Below are 18,990 nucleotides of genomic sequence, written 5' to 3'. Positions count from 1 at the left end.
ACAGACACACACTCACACGTCCTCAAATGCACACAGACGCATCACTGATGTAGACACACATAAGCACTCCCATAGACATACGGGCCCTAGTCAGGTACGTCTGTCCACCCTGCCACACACTGGATCCCGCTTCTCCCCAGAGCCAGAATGGAAGCCTCCCTTGGAGGGGTGGACATTTCCTCTGTTCCTAATGGCCGCCCCCTCAGAAGGGTGCCCAGTCTTTTGGAAAGAGGGAGGGAATGGACTGCTCCGAGAGTGAAGAGTAGGCCCTTCAGCCAGAGGAAGAGGGACTGCCAGATGCATCATCCTTCAGAGGGCCCTCTGGCTTTTGTCCAGCCCCTCCCTTCCCCAGAGTGAAAAATCCACACAGCCGGGGGACATGCACTCAGAGCCCCGGCCTTCCTTCCAGACCACACGCAAGTGCCTGGGACCCTGGAGCTCCCTGAGTCCAGGGCTTCTTCCCCAGACCATCCTCCCCAGAGGGAGAGAGGACCTCACTGCCAGCGCATGCACCTGGCCTGAGGGGTGGTCCGGGGCAGCTGTGTATGGGCGTGGAGGGCTGGATTGTCTGCTTCCAGGCAAGGGTCCTCTGCAGTGTGATGGGAGGCCGGAAGGAGAAGAGATGGGGGGTCGTTACTGTAAACTTGGGTGGGGGTATCTCCCCACAGATCACCACATTTCAGCATAGAACTCAGAGGAGTCCAAGAATGATAAATCCAAGCGTTGCCTCCCAAATCATTTTTGATAGTCTATTTTCCAAAGTTGGAGAATTAAATATTTTTATTTCAATGGTTTGTTAGTTTGACGTATAACTTCTAAATATTCAGTGTACTTACACATATGGTACGTGGGCTTCCACTTGTATTCTTGTCCCTGGCCCTGCGCGTCTTGAGAGCAGACCTGAAAGAGAGGCGAGAGCTGGCGCTTTTTGAAGGAGGAGAAAGGGAAATGGCTCAGGGAGCCCAGGCAGCCGAACCATGAGCCCGGGCATGATGAGGCTGCTCTGCTGATCACGTGATCCTTTACAGATCACGTTCAGGAAAGACCACCTGGAGGCCTGTCTCCTTGCTCTGGGGTGTGATGTGATGGCAAGGGAACGCAGCAACTTCGAGAGCTACCCCATGTGTTACGAGCATGTGCTGGAACATGTGAGGCTGAAGCTCTGTCAGAAGGAGCAGGTATGTCGCCCAAGACCAGAAGCAATGGGGAAGGTGGAGGAAGGGAGGCCCAGGATCACTCTGAAGAAGAAAGTAAGACAGAGGGTGGGGAGAGGTGTTTTTATGTAAGAACTCAGGGTGGATGGCACGCTCCAAATTTCTCTTCTCGTTGGCTCATTTTTCTCCTGCTGGTATTCTCAGCCACAAAGGGGATGGCCCCAGCAAGAGGGGGTTGTGTGGGTTGGAGGTGTCCAGTGGGGAATATGATAAGAGGTGAGCAACTAAGGAGCTGGCCCCCAGGGACGAGGCATAGCTGACCTTCCCACCCTGGACAAACACAAGGCGCCTCGTGCTGTTCTGGTCCAGCAGAGAAGCCAGGATCCTTGAGTCAATGCATCTTCAGGACGCACATCATGGGAATCATGACGAGGCTTCCTTAAAATGAGGCCCCAAGAATCATTTCTTCTGTCCTATCTAGATTGCACTCTTTTTGAAATGGGTTGCATTGGAGGTTCAGTGTAATTTTAGTGTATACCTAAAAAAAAAAAAGTGCAATGGTCTGAACAACGGAAGCATTAAAATATCAAATAATGAGTCTTGGCTTTGGTCCCCCGCGTGGCTGATCCCCTCGGCTGAGTCCTCTGTGTCAGTGTGGACACCTGCGAGTGGGTGCTGGCTTTTGATGCTGGACTGGGCATCCTGGCTCTGAGTGGGGTCCGAGGATCTAAATGAAGCTCCAGGAACACAAATCGGAAGTGTCTGGAGCTTGTGGTACTGAACTGTGCCAGCGTTGGAAGAAAACGTGTTTGAGTTTACTCGCGCACTGCTTTCTTCTCTTCAGGAATTGGATATTTTAAGAAGAAGTCAGAGTCCACCTGAAGATAATGCCGGTCTGGTAGGTTGGTTATGACTAAAAAGTTTCTCTCCTCCATTTCTCAATTCTGCAATCCCAGCAGTAGCCACGCCCGGGACTCCCAATGAGGGTGGGCTGCAGAAACACCCAAGGGCTGGCGTTCACTTTTTAAGCAATGTGGGCTTTTTGTTTGTTTTATTCGGTATTTTTTGTGTTTGTTTGTTTTTTTTGTTTTTTTTATTTTTTCCTTTTTGTTGTTACTTTCGCGTTTGGGAGAGAAGGGTTGTTTGTTTTCTTTTGAGGCCAGTGAAGGTGCAATTCCAAAGAAGGAGAGGTATTTAGGCTGAAATGTCCAGGGAAGGCCAGTGTGGACATGGAGGCCAAGATAGTTGAAATCTCTCCTCCAAATGAAAAGCAGTTAACTGGTGTATCTTCTGGGGCTGTTCATTCAGCAGCCTTTTACTGAACACCGACTGTGTCTGGTACTGTTCTCTGACCCTCCCACCCACCCAGATCCTCCCACCCACGTTTGCACGACAGGACACTCACCTTCTCCACACTGGAGTGGCCGCGTGGAGTTCCCAAACCATCTTCCGTTCAAAGCGGGTGTTTCTGCCGCTAGGTTGCAGAGCTCAGCCACGACATGATCATGGAAATCACTGCTCTGAGAGCCCGACTCGCGGACTTGGAAGAGGGGAATCTGAACCTCGAAAAGCAAATCAGAAAAGAAGTGCAAGAAGAATATGAAGATTTGGTCAAAACGTTGTTCACGGGTTGTTTACAGATGAAAGTAAGTGACCTGGGTCGGACACCAGGGCAGCCCTGTGGGGAGCGGGTACAGCTGACCCCACGGGGGCTGCACCCGGAACTATTGAGACGACAGGATGGTCATGAGAATCCTCCAGCTCAGCTTTCTCTACAGAGAACGAATCAGCGATGGGTTGTCGTTATTTTACCAGAACAGACACTGAGCTTTAGGTAAATTAGAAATTTTCTCTTTTCCTCACGCTCCTGCCAGATGAGGGAAGAAGTGGGGGGGGAGTCTTCTCCAATGTCTGTTAAGTGTGAGCATCCAAACATCAGAGGACATGCCCTCGGGCCCAGCCAGACCCCAGGGGAGGTAGCAGCAGGCACCTTCAGAAAGCTTGCTGGGCAGATTCAGAATCTGGATCGTCTTTCGAGATCTTTCCAGCCCTCAAAATGCCCACCAGCCTTTCGCTACCATCGGTATCAGGGAGCGGCTGGCCCGTGGGTGAGGCCCGCTGGGAGAGGAGTGATGGGTGCCCGTGTGCTCACAGCGCTGAGGAGGCCTGTCACCGTCTCCTGACGCCTGAGCAGCTGTAGATGGAGGCCTGCGTGCCTAAGCGGGTTGTCGCAGAGCCTGGGCCAGCTGTCCCACGGTACAAAGTTCAGTTCAAACCCACCGCCCTCCAGTCCACTGCCCCCCTCCCCGGAGCCATCAGACATTCTCAGAGCCAGCCCCAGCAGGTCCTTACCTATCTCTCCGGGGAGCCCAGCGCTGCCTGTCCCCCACTTATTACACTGAGAGGAGCTTCTACGGATGCTCCACCCTGGCCTGGTCATTCCAGAGAGGGTAGGGAATCCCTCTGACTTGTGAAGGGCCCACAGGAGTACCAGTGCTTGCAAGTATTAAAGGATCAAAGCCAAAATGCGTGGGCCTGACATTGCAGGGGAGGGGTGAGCAGACGGTGATGGCTGGAATCCGCTAAGCCATCTTCCGAGTGTGAAATTGTTGAAAATGCCTTTTAAGTTCTTTGTAGCTTCTGCCCAATTCCTAGACAGAAAGTGGATTCAGTGCTTCTCCCAGGCTAAACTAGTTCTATGAGCCCTCCCCCACTCCCCAAATTCTGCCATCGGGTTGACTCGGCAGAATCTGACCTGATAAAACACTGTGGATTAGTCACTGACGGGGAAGTCCCTGCTCCACCCCAAGGTCTCAAGAAGGTGGTGAAGCTTTGTGGTGTGGCCAGCAGCCGGGCTCCCTGTGTGGCTCCCAGCTGGGCACTCTCCTCCTACCGTCCTCTCCAGGGAAGGGGTTCAAAGGTGAGAAGACTCCCCCCTCTCACCTTTAACTGAAAAGCCTTGGGTTACCAGTGATCCAGTCACTTCACCATAAGCTGTTCTGAACAGGCTGCTTATTGGTGAGATTTCTGCTGGAGCCTCACTAGGAAGCAGCCAGCCTGGTTCCTTCCTCTGCGCTATTTATTTTTAATGGCCTTCCCCGTTAGTGACTAATCCACCGTGTTTTATCAGGTCAGATTCTGCTGAGTCAACCTGATAACAAAAAAAAAAAACAACAACTAAATTTAGCTCAGCTGGCATGGCTCAGTGACTGAGCATCGACCTATGAACCAGAAAGTCATGGTTCGATTCCCAGCCAGGGCACATGCCTGAGTTGCAAGCTCGATCTCCAGAGTGGGGTCGATAAGGGGCAGCTAATTAATGATTCTCTCTCATCACTGAAGTTTCTTTCTCTCCCTCCCTCTCTGAAATCAATAATACATATATATATATATATATATATATATATATATATATATATATATATATATATATATTTTTTTTTTTTTTTTTTTTTTTTTTTTTAATCCTTAGCTTTAAATATCTAAGTAACCACTTGGGTGTGTGGGACAGTTTTCCATCTGTGATCTCCCACCTTCTGCCCACTCACCTTGCCTTGGTGTCAGACAGCCAGGCAGGCTCTTAGGTGGTGAAGCTCTGCGGGTTGAAGACCACACTAACGGGGCTGCTAGAGCGACATCCAGGTAATCCCTGATGAAATAAATTATTGGGTGGGTGGGTGCTCTTTTTCGTGTGAAATTATTTCTGAAAGTTGCATTTTGGAAGGCAAAAAGCACCCTTCCCCTACTGCCCTTCCTGAACCTGAGTCTGCGATTTGCAGGAGAAGTTGCGTGAGAATCAGCTTAATTTGATCCAGAAAGTGTGTGAGCTCATCAGCGAAGTGAGAGCAGAATGGATGGATCACATGAAGGACCTAAAGAAAAAATGGGGCTCGGCCAGACCCGATGAAGGAAGGAAAGAGAGCGCAGCCAAAGTATGTGATTTCACTTAGCAACGGGATATCAGCACTCCCTCCAGCATCTGACCCCACCGCTCACTCTGCATTCCAGGCGGGTTCCCCTGGGAGTGCGCTAGGCTTATTAAAAGGGCACAATTGTGCTGTCTTCTGGAAGGCATGTTTCTGACGTTAGGGTTCACGCTCTCCCAAGAAGAGGGCTGGGGGCCGCCGCCTTTTCTGAAACTCAGCCTTCTTCACAGGAGCAGCTGCGGGACTTGGAGCAGGAGAACTGCAGCCTGGCCGCCCTGGTGTGCAAAGCCAGGCGCCTGGGCCGCTGGAGGCTGGCTGTGCAGCAGGCTCGCTTCCAGGGCCAGCTGAGCAGGGCCCAGAAGGTGAGCGATTGGGGGAGGGGGGGAGGCCTGGCCACGGGGGTGGGCTGAGGGGGGCTGGACTGCAGCTGCTCTGACCATCTTAAAGGATCCGACAGTAGAGCATTTTTCCAGGGAACGGGCTATGTCAGAGCCTCAAGAGAAATAGGAAAGAGCCAGAAGCAAAGGGCAAAGAAGCAAATGGGAACACAGATCAAAGTTTAGAGCGAGGAAAGGGAAAATATGAGGAGAGACTTTACAGAGGCTTGAGGCAGCACTCTGCAAAGCGCTTCAGCCCTGGCCAGCTTGGCACCGAGGTTAGAGTGTCCGCCTACGCACCGAAGGGTCACGGGTTTATACTCTGGTTTCTCCTTTTAGATCGCATAAATCTTTCACCTTTTACAAAGGGTCACCTTTTACAAAGGCGTGATTCGCTGGGGATCGAGGGCAGTACCTCAGGTGCTGGTTGGATCCCGGGGCACGTGGGGGAGGTGCCCATCGATGTGTCCCTCTCACGTGGATACTTCTCCCTCTCTCTCTCTCCCTCATCCCCTTCCGCTCTTTCTAAAAAATCAATGGGGAAAATATCCCTGGGTGGGGATTAACAAATAAACAAAACAAAACAAAAAGCTTCAAATCTTTGAGGGTTTTAAACATGCTTGTCTGAGGGAAATGAAGTAACACTGTCATAAGTGGGAAATCCGCGTTAAGGTAAATTGAAAGTCTTCCCTCTGGTCTGTCCTCTGCTGCCTTACCTCAGCCTCTGAAAGAACAGCGGGTGGCGGGTGGCGGATGGCGGGTGGCGGGTGGCTCTGAGGCTGAGCATGAAGCTGAAGTGGGAAGGACACTCATTTCCTGTCTCACTGTGTTTGGGGTGTCCACAGGAGGCTGCACAAAGTAAAAAGGAGTGTGTGAGCGCCAAGCTGATGGCAGAACAAGAAGTGGTTTTATTTCGCCAACAGCTACTGGCCCTGAGGCAGGCCCTGGCCCGGGCTCAGGCCGGCAACGTGAGGATGTGCGAGCAGCAGGAGAGCCAGGTATCGGAGCCCGGACCGGCTGGGCAAAGCTGAGTGTGGCCCCTGGAGGCCGCTGGTGCTGCCTGGCAGTCACCAGGCTCCTCACAAGCAGAGGGCGCGGCCAGAGAGAGAGATGGCTGGGGTCTCGCCTTCCTTCTCCCTCCTTTCCAGCCCAGAAACCAAGTGAGCTGGAAAGGAGAGAAACCAGTGGCCAAAAGGCTTTCATTCGTGTTCATATTTGGCTTAGATGGTGAAATGTTACTTATACAAAAGATTATTTTTTAAGGGGGTGGGGGTTGGGGGCATGGTTCTCTGATGATCTTTTCACCCAAGAGGTCTGGGTCTCTGCCTTGAATCCGATCCTTTCATCTTCCAAGCACGCTTCCATCAGAGTGTGGCCAGCTGTCAGCATTAGGCCCCAAGCAGAACTTCCGGTCCTTTCCTGATGACCCACGCCAAGTCTTCATTTCAGACGTTTCTGCTGCTTAGTAGGGACGGGCACAAAAATGACAGTGTTTCCTAATAACTGTGCTGACCCTCTGAGCATGGAGCAGAGACCCCGGGTTTAGAGAGAGAACGGCTACTTTTCAATAACAGCCTGAGAAAGCTGGGCATGTTTAAACCAAGAAATATGATTTGCTCCTTTTGGATTCTACTTCCTCCACCATTGTACAGCAGGTGATCACGGTGTATAATTATGTAAAGTCACCATACAAGTTATAGTAAGCCCTCACTTCACATCATTGATAGGTTCTGCAACTTTAAGCAAAACCATGCATAGCAAAAGCAATGTTAGCATGGGCTAATGGATAGAAGCAAGATTTAAGTCCTGCCAAAACCGGTTTGGCTCAGCGGTAGAGCGTCGGTCTGAGGACTGAAAGGTCCCAGGTTCGATTCTGGTCAAGGGCATGTACATTGGTTACAGGCAGATCCCCGGTAGGGGGTGTGCAAGGGGCAGCTGGTTGATGTTTCTCTCTCGTCGATGTTTCTAGCTCTCTATCTCTCTCCCTTCCTCTCTGTAAAAAATCAGTAAAATATATATTAAAAAAAAAAAGAAAAAAGATTTAAGTCTTAACAGCATCTCATCGACGTTATAATGAAATGATGTTGGACAAAACAATGTTACTCGAAGACCTGCTGTATTAGTCATTGTTAATTAAAGGCTGACCATATGGTGCTATTGATTAGAATAATTTCAGAACAGAACCAAATTATGACTACTGTTTCCTTCTTTAACCATCTGGAATCTGGCTTCCCCGAGGCTATTTTGGAAACCCATGTGAAGGCCAGGGTAGGCCCTCCCTCCCCACTCATTGCATGTCTTGGATCACCTGTCTCCCCAGCTTACCCCCGCTCTCTCGTGATAAATGCTCAATGATGTTACAGCTGCCGTTTATGATAGATAGAACTATTTGGTTAATAAGCTAAGTAACGTACACATTATCATCAAATTCTGGTATTAAAAGACCAAGTTATTTGATCTGGTGTGGCTGGATAGTGGCATTATCACTTGCTTGGCCATGATTGCTATTATTTTGTCTTGTGTTTGTTCTGACTGTCGCCTTGAGGCTCAAAGTAAACGCCACGCCCACCTCCTGATAGTGTTGCAGCTGGGCTGTCGTACCCTGACCGGAGGAACACTCCACACAGTTCTGCCCCGGCCCTAATGGAGGTCCCCCCAACTTCTAAATCCCTGCCTTGTGCTGAGAAGAACTTGTGCCTTTCTCATTTCCTTTGGCCTTTTCCTTCCTCAGGCTCGGTTGCTGAAAGAGTTGGAACACAAAATGACCCAGGAATCTCTCCACCGGCAGCAGCTGGATTTACTGAAAACCTCCAGCATGGAGAGGCTCTTGGAAGATGTGGAGCAAAAGGAACAGCACCTGCAGCTCCTTGCTGAAGAGGCCGAGCGGGCTGCTAGACGGGGCCAGCTCCAGAGGAGGAAAACAGAGCGAGAACTCCAGCAGGTAACTCCAGTGAGAGGGAGCCACCACTGGGAAGCGGGTCAGGCTGCCACAGCAGAACCGGTCCCTCTTCCTGTCTTTTCCATGCCTCTCATGCCCCCGAAGGCAGTGCTCCTTCACTGTCGTCACTTCTGGGACCACCAGGAAATGGAAATATTTATGCCCACCCTGGGCGATTGATTGTTCAAGCTGCTTATGTGAGAGATGATGACTTGCCTACCGCAAAGCCCAGGATCTTGGCGCCTTTGTAACCCACTTGAAAAACACGTTCCCACCTGGTTCTAATCCTTGCCTTGAACCAGGTATCCTTTAGAAAAAAATCATGCAAAAGCAACAAGTATTATGGAGGATGGATTCCTGCGAGAGCCTTTTAATATATTTTTATTTATTTCAGAGAGGAAAAGAGAGGGAGAGAGGAATAGAACCGTCAATGATGAGAGAGAATCCAAGTGCTTCATTTGAATTGCCTCATTTAATCCTGCACACCCCACGTCAGGGATCGAGCCCACAGCCCAGGCATATGCCCTGGATAGGAATCGAACCTCAATCTTCCTGTTCACAGGTCAACCCTCAATCCCTGAGCCATGCCGGCTGGGCAGCAGTGGTTTCTTTAATCTACCGCTAACCTTGACTTCCAGGGGCAGACTTGGACCCATCTTGGAGACCAGGCATGTCCTTGCCTACCTCCTGCTCCTGGGGAAGTCATTTAGGGCACAGACTGCTTGGTTCGCACCCCAAACCCCAGCTGTGTGGCTTTGGATAAGGTCTATGGCTCTAGTTTCCTCATTGGTGCAACGGAGAATAATGTACTCACCTTATGGGGTTTGGGGGAGGATTAAATGAGGTCATTCAAATGAAGCACTTAGAACAGGGACTGGCACAGCTGTCTATAAATATCAGCTGTTTGTCTTTTTGTTGGGAATATGAAGGTGGACAGCTTTGGAAGTAGGTAGACCGACCTGGCTTCAAATCCTGACTCTGCCACTAACTGGTTGTGTGACCTTGGGTAAGTCACTGCACTAACCTCGATGAAGTGGAGGTGGGAAGTGCGGACACATTATTAAGCATGTTTCTTTCCTTTGCTAATATTTTTCCAATTGGTTTAGCCAGGCCTGGCTGAGGAAGACTTACATTCCTGGGTTGGCCTGGGCTTACACTCTCCCCAGGAGGCCTGAGAACTAACGTACGCAGCACCAAAAAGCACCTCCGCTTCCCAAGCACTCTCCCCTCAGGTGAGAGGGCAGCTTGCCCAGGAGCGCAGCGTGAAGCTGGGCGCTTTCCAGCGCGTGGAAGAGCTACAAACACGTTCCCCTGGCTCCCCAGCCCCTCGTGGATAATGAGGACCCCACACAAATCCCCACAGTCCATAGAGGAACCTTCGGCCTAATTTATATTAGGACGTTTTCCTAGCTCTGAGGATCTGATCCTCTGCAGAAGTCAAAGTACAAGGAACCACCACCCTTACCATTTGCAAGACAAGCCTATGGTCACAGCTCTGCAAGGTTAGGGGCCTTTGGCTGCGTGTCTAGAGACAGAAATTAAACATACCGTGGAATTTTTGAGATTAGCATGTGTATGCGTTTGAGAGGCTGCCGTAACAAATTACCACAAACTGGGTGGCTGGAAACATCAGGAATTCGTTCTCCCACGGTTTCGGAGGCCAGGAGTCTGAATCAAGGTGTCCTGTTCCGTTAGAAGGCTTGGAGGAAGCATCTGTTCCTTCTAGCTGCCGGGGCTTGCCTGCAACCCTTGGCGTTCCTTGCCTTGTAGCTACCTCACTCTACTCTCTGCCTCCCTTGACACCTGGGCTTCACCTGTATGTCTCCCTGTGTGTGTATGAACCCTCTTCTCTTCCTACAAGGACACCAGTCATTGGAACTAGGTCCATCCTTACCAGCATGACTTCATCTTAACTTAGTTACATCCGCAAAGACTCTTTCCAAATAAGATCACATTTTTAGGTTCTAGGTGGACATTGATTATGGGGGGGACACCATTCAAACCACTGAACTATTATTACTTTTTTATTGACTTCAGAGAGGAAGGGAGAGAGAGACACACAGAAACATCAATGATGAGAGAGAATCATTGATCGGTTGCCTCCTGCACACCCTCTACTGGAGACCGAGCCCACAGCCCGGGCATGTGTCCTTGACCGGAATCCAACTGGGGACCCTTCAGTCAGCAGGACGACACTCTATCCACTGAGCCAAACCAGCCAAGGCTATTACTTTTTTATCATAAAAAACCTAGGCAATAATAAAAATAAATTTTCAAAGAAATACTGTCCGTGATCTGTGCAGAGGAGGTGCACTGTGGACCCAGGGACTCGCGGGCCAGGAGCCGTGAGTCAGCTGTGCAGGGAGTAAACACAGAGGTTGCCTCCGAGTGTGGGCCTTCCATCAGGGCCTCCGGCTCCCCTGAGGCGAGGAGCCGAGCCGAGCACAGGGGGCTGGGAGCGATCGGCTTTCCTCTGCTTGAAACCGTGCAGGGGCTCCTGCACCCGGGTCCTTGGGGCAGGTGCACGGCTTGGCCTCCAAGGTCCTCTTCCCCCCCCTCCCCCTGGTAAAATAAACATAAAAGACATAAGTTTGTGATTAAGCACCTGACTTTATAAGGTAATAAGGGATTCCCAGGGCTGCCTCTGCTCCTTTTTGGTTCAGTTCCTGGCCTTCCTTGAGCTCTTGATGCTCACAAGGCCGAGTGCAGCCTGACCAGGACTCGTGAAGACTTGTATTCCGGGGTGGCCTGGACCCACACTCCCCTCAGGAAGCCGAGGAACTAACGTACGCAGCACCAAAAAGCACCTCCGCTTCCCAAGCACTTTCCCCTCAGATGAGAAGGCAGCTCGCCCAGGAGCGCAGCGTGAAGCTGGCCGCTTTCCAGCGCGTGGAAGAGCTCCGGAGTCAGCTTACTGCCGCTGCGAGGTCCTCGGTCCCGATGAGCTCACCCGGAGGTAAGCACAGGCACTGCTCTGGCCAGAACAAGCCCCCAGGGCCCCGGGTCAGAGGTGAAGGAGGGTCCCAGGGATTAGCCATAACTACTCAGGGGCTATTGAGTGGGTACGCCACGATGCTTGTTGAATGAGTGAACGATACATGAATGAATAAACCTTTGTTCTGATTTGCAGGCAGAATTTTCTACTCTAGTTCCCTTGAGTTACTGCCATCCTACATTAAATGGTTTCAGTCATAAAAACTGGTCCCAGGAGAGTGTAGCCTGGTGACTGAGTGCAGAGGCTTAGAGTGTACCCCCTAAGAACATTGGGTCTTTCACTGGGTTTTGAAGCATCTCAGTACCTTGGGATATTAACGACCACCTTTCTGAGATGTTATTCACAAAGTCCACTCTGATTCTTGGGTGCTGGGAGCTTGAGGAGTTTTATGGAAATAGCACAGTCCTCTGGGCTATGCAGCCCACAAGCAGCATGGAACCGATGCCAGACCCCAGGGTGTCTTTACACTAGCTTCCTCCATATAAGATGAGGACTAAGTCCAGGTTCTCTCCGAGCCCTGACTATCGGAAATATCACCAAATGCCATCACCATGGCTCACCTCTTGTTAAGATCAGCCATGCCTCCTCTTTTCTGTTCTGCCGTGTAGCCTGGTGATTGAGTGCGGGGCCTTTGGAGTAAGATAACCAAGATTCAAACCCTGTCCCCCATACCTCCAGCTCTGTGACCTTAGACGAGTTAGTTAGCCACTTTGTAAAATGGGAATAGCTACCTCAGAGGGGCACTGTGAGGATTAAATGGCATAAGGCACGCCTGGCACACAGAATAGATAGGATAGCAGCACTAAAGTGTGCAAATGCCGGTTACTCCACTCTCATGCCTGTGCTGTACTTTTATGTTTCCTGCTGGCTACTTACCAGTGTGGCTGATGTGAGAAAACACAGCCTTTCTGGAGCAGAAAGATCTGTCTCAAAGATCAAGTTACTTTGGGTTTACTGAGAGCAGGGCTGGGCTTGTCGGTAAAGCCCAGGGCCCTCGCCCTGCCTCTGTGCCTGCTGCCTGGGCCCTGACAGCGAGCAGGCTGGCGTCCCTGGCCCCAGCCACCCAGTCCAAAGAGGAAGAACATCAAGAACATCCAAGGGCCCTATTTTGGCCACTGGCCCTGAGTATGACACTGTCCTTTCCACATGCCCTGGATTTTTGTTTCTCTGCCTTTTTGATCCCTTTCTGGGTTAATGTGTGTCATGTAACTGCCACCCTGTCCTTCAACACCTGTGTAATTACAAAGGAGAGCCACGGGGCATAAGGAAGGTGGGGGAACCTAATTCCCAGGACTAGGGATATAGCAGGAGGAAGAGACCCTTTTTCCCAGGAGGCGGAGGTAGAAGTCAGGCCCCCCAGGCTCGCCCCCATCTGTGCCCCTCTGCAATGACAGGAGGAGGGCTGGCTGAGGACATCCTATCTGTAGACTCATTAGAGGGGAGGGACTGGGTCATACCTGTCTGTTCAGTGCCCAGCACTCCAAGGGGACAGGTTCTTTTCCCCCACAACACCAGTGCCACAGGGTGAGTCAGTGGGCAGAGTGAGGTCTCTCCTCTCTGCAGGGGCGGCAGCAGCCTCCCTGCTCCCCACTTCAGAAGCCGAGCCTTGGTGAAGGAGCAAACTCTCCCAACTTGGCATTAACATGGATTCCCCTAGGAACTTGCAACTCCTGAGGAGCTATCACTGTACCAGCTCAGTAATTCTCAAAACGCTTCAGGGGATAAAAAGGAAACCAACTGACTCACAAAACTGTGAGATAGTCAGAAGTAGACTGGCTTCAGTTAGTTTGTTGAAGGTTGGAAATATTCCTTAGACTGGGTTCTCTCTATCGCTGGGCTCTGAGAATGCTGAGAGCAGAAAGGAATGCTGGGAAGCAAGATGCCTACCCTTCCCCGCCTCACCCCCACCCCCCCACCAGTCCATAGCTTCCATCCCCTGTTCAAGCTCGGGTGGCAGGAATAGAGTGTGGAGATGGGACAAAAATAATTGGGCTCTAACTGGGCTCTGCACCCAATTCTTCATTTTATTTTTATTTTTTAGAGGCGGAGGAAGGGAGGGAGGGAGAGAGAGAAACATTGATGTGAGAGTGCAACTTTGATCAGCTGCCTCTCGCACAACCCCTACTGGGAATGGAGCCTGCAACCTTTCAGTGCATGGGACAACGGGCCAGGGCTATGTGCCCTATTTTATTTATTTTTATATTTTAAATATATACTTTTAAACATTTTTTTTATTATTGATTTTTAGAAGAGGAAGGGAGAAGGATAGAGAGATAGAAACATCATCGATCGGCTGCCTCCTGCGCACTGTCCACTGGGGATCGAGTCCCAACCTGGGCATGTGCCCTGACCAGGAATCGAACCGGTGACCTCTTGGTTCCCAGGTCACCACTCAACTCCTGAGCCACATGGTCAGGCTATGTGCCCAATTTAAAAAAAAAAAAAAAAAAAAAGCACTTAAGACAGAGACTAAGCTGCTTGGTTGGCTTCTGCTCAGTTCACACAGTTTTCCCCTGGAGCTGAGGATGGTGTCAGCCTACTCCCTCCTCTTTGCAGCAATTATTTTAAATATTCCTGGTCTCGTCAGGCCTTCAGACATTGTCCTTTTCGCCCATTTCACAAAGAAGTTACAAGTCTATCAGGTGAAAACTCCCTCTACTTCCTGTCCCCAGCCTACCTACATCCACACTGCTGTTAAAATGAAAAAGGTGCCCTTTCCTTCCTCTGGCCAATCCTGATCCCATATGCTCTCCTAGCTTCTCAGGGACCTTGAACTCATCTTTATCTGCTTCCTGGCTACACATCTATCCATTTCCCACACATCTATCCTTCTAACCTTGTAGTCAGCAATTACTGAGCATGTATGTGCCAGGATCATAAAATCCTTTGTAAAATAAAATTAACATCTATCCAGTTGCTTGAGCCAGAAATCTGGGAGATCTTCTACCTCACCCTGCCAACCCAGTTAATGACTAAATCCTACCAACTTGAAGATCTCTCAGTCTGTCCGCTTCTCCACACAACAGTCCAAGTCACCCATGAACCCCTTCTCGTTCACTTGGTTATGTTACCCTTAGGCAAGAGACTCTATCCAGGTTTTGACATTTTTTACTCAAAATTAATGAAGCTGGGTTATATGTCCATTTTAAGCTTTAAAATTTTATGAGTTACATCTAGGTCTGTACATTGCAATTAGAGATATAATTTAGCATTTTTAACATTATAGGCCTTCTACCCCGGGCTCCGTACTTCCTCAGTTCTGCTTCTGCATCATCCAGATACTCTCAGCAAGACCTTCTAAAGACTAGTCTTATGGGCAATAAAATAACAAGAAGGATTCAGAGGCCAAAGACTGTAAGTAATGATAAATTTGAATATATATATATATTCATTGTTATATATATATTCATAGATATATTCATAGATATGAAGTTATGGTTTTAGGGTCACTTCAAACTTACATTAAAAATTACATGTGAAAATTTTATCTATGGTAGGTGCTTACTTAGGTCTGGATAATAGGATTTGTCCATCAATTGCTGCCGAATCAGTATTTGTGGAGGGAAAGAGGGCCCAGGGCTTCCTACTCTATGGTATTGCTCCTCAGTAATAAAATTCTGATATTGAAATAAGTACGCCTGAGAGCACTTACTCAATTACAGTTCAATCAATACGTGTAAAAGTCAGTCATGTTCTGCCTCTCAATTTCCTCTCCTTTTTTCACTCATTTACAATAATCAACTATAGTACCCTGTTTCCCCCAAATAAGACAGTGTCTTATATTAATTTTTCTCCTAAAGTTGCGCTAGATCTTATTTTCAGGGGATGTCTTGTCTTTCCATGCGCTAGGTCTTATTTTCGGAGGATGTCTTATTTTTGGGAAAACACGGTAGCATCAGATTCCTTATCTGAGTTCCCCAGCAAAACAGAGTTCAGAAGTCAGTTTAACACACGTGAGAAATATGCCCTCCAAAGAAATTCTTGGAATGCATATTAGCTTGAGGTGTAGCATATACATGAAGATTTATTAAAAATATTTCAACTTTTAGTTCATGTGAAGCAGCATTTACATCCTCACCCACAGCTTCTTTGTACTACCTGAATACACATTACACTCTTTGCTCCAATGTCTTTCAGGATTGCCCATCCCCACTTCCTCCTCCCCCCTAAAGATTTACATACCTAAAGAATTCTAAGTGTTATGCTAAGTGAAAAGAATTCAGAGAAAGACAAATGCCACATGATTTCACTTACTGGTATATGTGGACTCTAAAGAACAAAATAAATGAGCAATCAAAACAGAAACAAACGCATAGATAGGAAATAACTGATGGTTGCCAGGTGGGAGGTAGGAGGTGGGAGGAGGACTGGGCAAAAAAAGGTGAAGGGGAATGACCAAGTACAAATTGGTAGTTACAAAATAGCCACTAGGATGTAAAGTGCAGCATAGGGAATATGTAGTCAATAATATTATAATAACCACATATGGTGTCAGGTGGGTACTAGACTTATGGGCGTTGATCACCTCGTAAGTTATATAAATGTCTAACCACTACACTATACACCTGAAACTCATGTACTATTGAATGTCAACTGTAATAGAAAAATAAAAAGTATTTTTTAAAAATTCCTTCTCTCTTACCTTGAGAAAAATTAAAGAAAAACATTTCATCATTCGGTTAGAGAAAATATGCTCTTGTAAGGCCACTTGTGAAGGTATAAATGTTGTGGGGTTGAAATCTGGGTTCAAAATAAGACCACCGGAAGCTGATGATTAATTAAAAAAAGCAGGCAAGGATTTATTGAAATAAAAACTGGCCAGGACAGCCGTGAGAGCACCACACGCAGACGGTCTCCACACGACTGCACCGTTTCAGGGGTAGGCAGTCCCTTTTAAAGGTTCAAACCACAAGAATTTTCCTTTGTTCTAAATTTTAAATCCTAAAGACTGCATTCTAAAGACTGGGGTCAGCCCACAGGGTTGATGCTAGTCATATCCTGCTGGACATTGGAATGTGGCCCTATCTTGCAATAGCCGATAACACAGAAGCAGAGCTCAGCGGTTAGACCCTAAAGGTTATCTACAGTTTCTATCCCTGAAGCTACTGAGTCAGTGGGAATCAATCTCCTGTGGTCCTGGTCCCAGGCAAGGGAAAATTGCTTTAGCCCCCAGGTCTCCACCTGGAAGCTGGAGGTAAGTATTCCGTGTTTAATCAGGCAGGAGCCAGACTTAGCCCGGTTAAAATTCAAACAGCAGTTTATACCAAAGTATGGTTGCCACAATATTTCATAATTCTATGGCTCACATCTAATTTTTGGACCAAAGGTTTGTTGCGGTATTTCTAAACATGCAGTTAAGAGGCAACACACAGAGAAGGAAAAAACAGGTCAGGAACAAACCCAATTGAGACCCTTGACCGAGTAGGGCCACATTATTAATGCCCACCGTTTGCTTGACTCACCAATCTCTGTGGAGTCATCTTTGACCAAAATGTGAAATTCTACTATATATCTATGTTTTTTTGAGAAAGCCTTTTCCAAAAGGAAGCAACATTTAGGTGTGTATGGGACCAAAGGGCTTTTAAGATGAACCCCATCCCCATTTCACTCCACAAAGCGAATGTTTCTACCGTGGGAGATCACAACCTTGTGGTTCAGAACACTGCAAAGTAAGTAAATGCATTAGTGGGGACCACTCTGTGTGAGAGATTTGGAAGGATGGTGTGATAATCTAAAGCTAATTGTGGGACATTATCCTACTGCAGAAATAAATCCTAATGATGAAGGAAGTACCCTGTGGAGCCCGGCTTGTGTGCAGTATAGAGATCCCATGCATAAAGCCGAAGGCCCAGGAAAGGCAAAAAATTACTTGGAACCTCTCCAAATCTATGTAAGGTCTGACTTCTGAAGCAAGGCTATGAGACAAGTCAGATAAAGACAGATTGAAAGGGAATTTATGCATAGCTGGAATGTAAGAACACCAATTATTTTCTAAAACAAGAAGAGCACTGCATTAACACAAATGATAAAACATTAAGGAATTTTTAATTACTCCAAATATGGGATATCTTTTTTTTCCTTAGGAAGAAATGGCTTTCCACTGATGGATCCATTCTTCACCAGTCCTCTTTGTGACAAGTGGCAAAATATGTATAAGAAGGCCTTCTCAATGGCCTAATCCAGATCAGACAGTGATCTTGGTCTCTTTAGTGACAGTGACTTTTAATGATGCTATAATAATTCATCATCTTCATCAAAAGTTCCAATATCTATTTAATATTTATATTGCAGGTACCTACTAAATACAAAAAAAGGACTGACGATGTCTTCCTACCCAATGTGTCAGAAAATGTTCAATTTTCAGCTTTTCAAGTTCAAACAGCTCCATCCAGAATCCCCTTTAGACCTGACTGGTAATCATAAATCCTTTTCCAACTTCTATTTCTATAAGCACTTAAATAAATAAAAATGATTCTAAACTCCATTAAACCTTTGTTTTTTTATGTTTTTTTTTTTTGTTTTTTTAATATATTTTATTTTGTACAGAGAGGAAGGGAGAGAGATAGAGAGTTAGAAACATCGATGAAAGAGAGTCATTGATCAGCTGCTTCTTGCACACACACCCCCCCCCCCCCCACTGGGGATGTGCCTGCAACCAAGGTACATGCCCTTGACCGGAATCAAACCCGGGACCCTTCAGTCCCCAAGCTCTATCCACTGAGCCAAACAGATCTTGACACTCCATCAAACATTTGATCTAACATTTATTATCAGTACTGTGAAGACAGTGTAGAAGGACTGGCATGATTATGCCTCAAATGTCCCAGGTGAAGTAGGACTAGGATTTGGCCTTAGATTTTAAAAAGTAAGCATTGGTTTGCATATCTACCAAGTGGAGCTTGCCTCTGGCCATCCAGCAGCCTCAGGATCTGGGTTCTAGAAACACTGACTAGATGAAATAGTCAGGAGAGAGGACGTTGCTACTAAGCAGCATTTACTAACAAGTGGAAAACTTAAATAGATCAGTCCAAATAAATTTCAAAGCCCTTGTTTCTATTTGTTTCACTTAAGAACATCATTCTCTAACAGGTTTTTCGTTCCTCTACAAATACCAAAACCCTCTTCAGATTTTTATAAATTTCTAACCCACGTCTTCTTGTTCAGACAAGAAAATCTATCTTGGGTAAAATAATAACTAACTAGATGAATGGAACAGAACAGAGAAACATATTTATATGCATAAATTTATATATATATATATATATATATTTTTTTTAATATATATTACTTTTCATAATTAAGGAGAAGGTTGAGTCTATCTATCTGAAGTGGGTTAAATCATCACCTTACACTATACACAATGAATTTCAAATGGATTAAACATCTATATGCACATAAACATAGACAAAAATTTATTTCTGAAATATATAAGAAACAAAAAATCCAAAGGAATATTGATGACTTTGATATCAAAGCTAAAAATTCAACAGGACAAGGTATGGCACCAGTTACCAATTTACAAACCTCTCTGCTCCAAATTCATCTTTGTCTGCTGCGAAATATTTAATATGGACCCTGTAAATATTTCTTCTCTGCCAAC

General features: G+C 47.4%; 1 protein-coding gene across 1 annotated transcript in view; it reads left to right on the top strand.

Annotated features, from left to right (window-relative positions):
• LOC118705545 (coiled-coil domain-containing protein 162-like) overlaps positions 1-17,871 on the top strand; it is a 66,571-nt gene extending 48,700 nt beyond the window's left edge. Inside the window, exons 13-21 of the mRNA XM_045572901.1 lie at positions 1,029-1,178; positions 1,999-2,052; positions 2,633-2,988; positions 5,244-5,442; positions 6,303-6,455; positions 8,189-8,398; positions 11,231-11,351; positions 14,617-14,744; positions 17,682-17,871. Coding sequence (XP_045428857.1) covers positions 1,029-1,178; positions 1,999-2,052; positions 2,633-2,988; positions 5,244-5,442; positions 6,303-6,455; positions 8,189-8,398; positions 11,231-11,351; positions 14,617-14,744; positions 17,682-17,807 — 1,497 coding nt within the window. The 3' untranslated portion in view covers positions 17,808-17,871. The remainder of the gene's footprint in view (positions 1-1,028; positions 1,179-1,998; positions 2,053-2,632; positions 2,989-5,243; positions 5,443-6,302; positions 6,456-8,188; positions 8,399-11,230; positions 11,352-14,616; positions 14,745-17,681) is intronic.
• Positions 17,872-18,990: the final 1,119 nt, after the last annotated feature.

This window comes from Pipistrellus kuhlii, unplaced genomic scaffold (genome assembly GCF_014108245.1).
Source record: "Pipistrellus kuhlii isolate mPipKuh1 unplaced genomic scaffold, mPipKuh1.p scaffold_m20_p_5, whole genome shotgun sequence".
Lineage (NCBI taxonomy): Eukaryota > Metazoa > Chordata > Mammalia > Chiroptera > Vespertilionidae > Pipistrellus > Pipistrellus kuhlii.
Note: the sequence above shows the minus strand (reverse complement) of the source record. Positions and strands in the feature narration are given on the sequence as shown.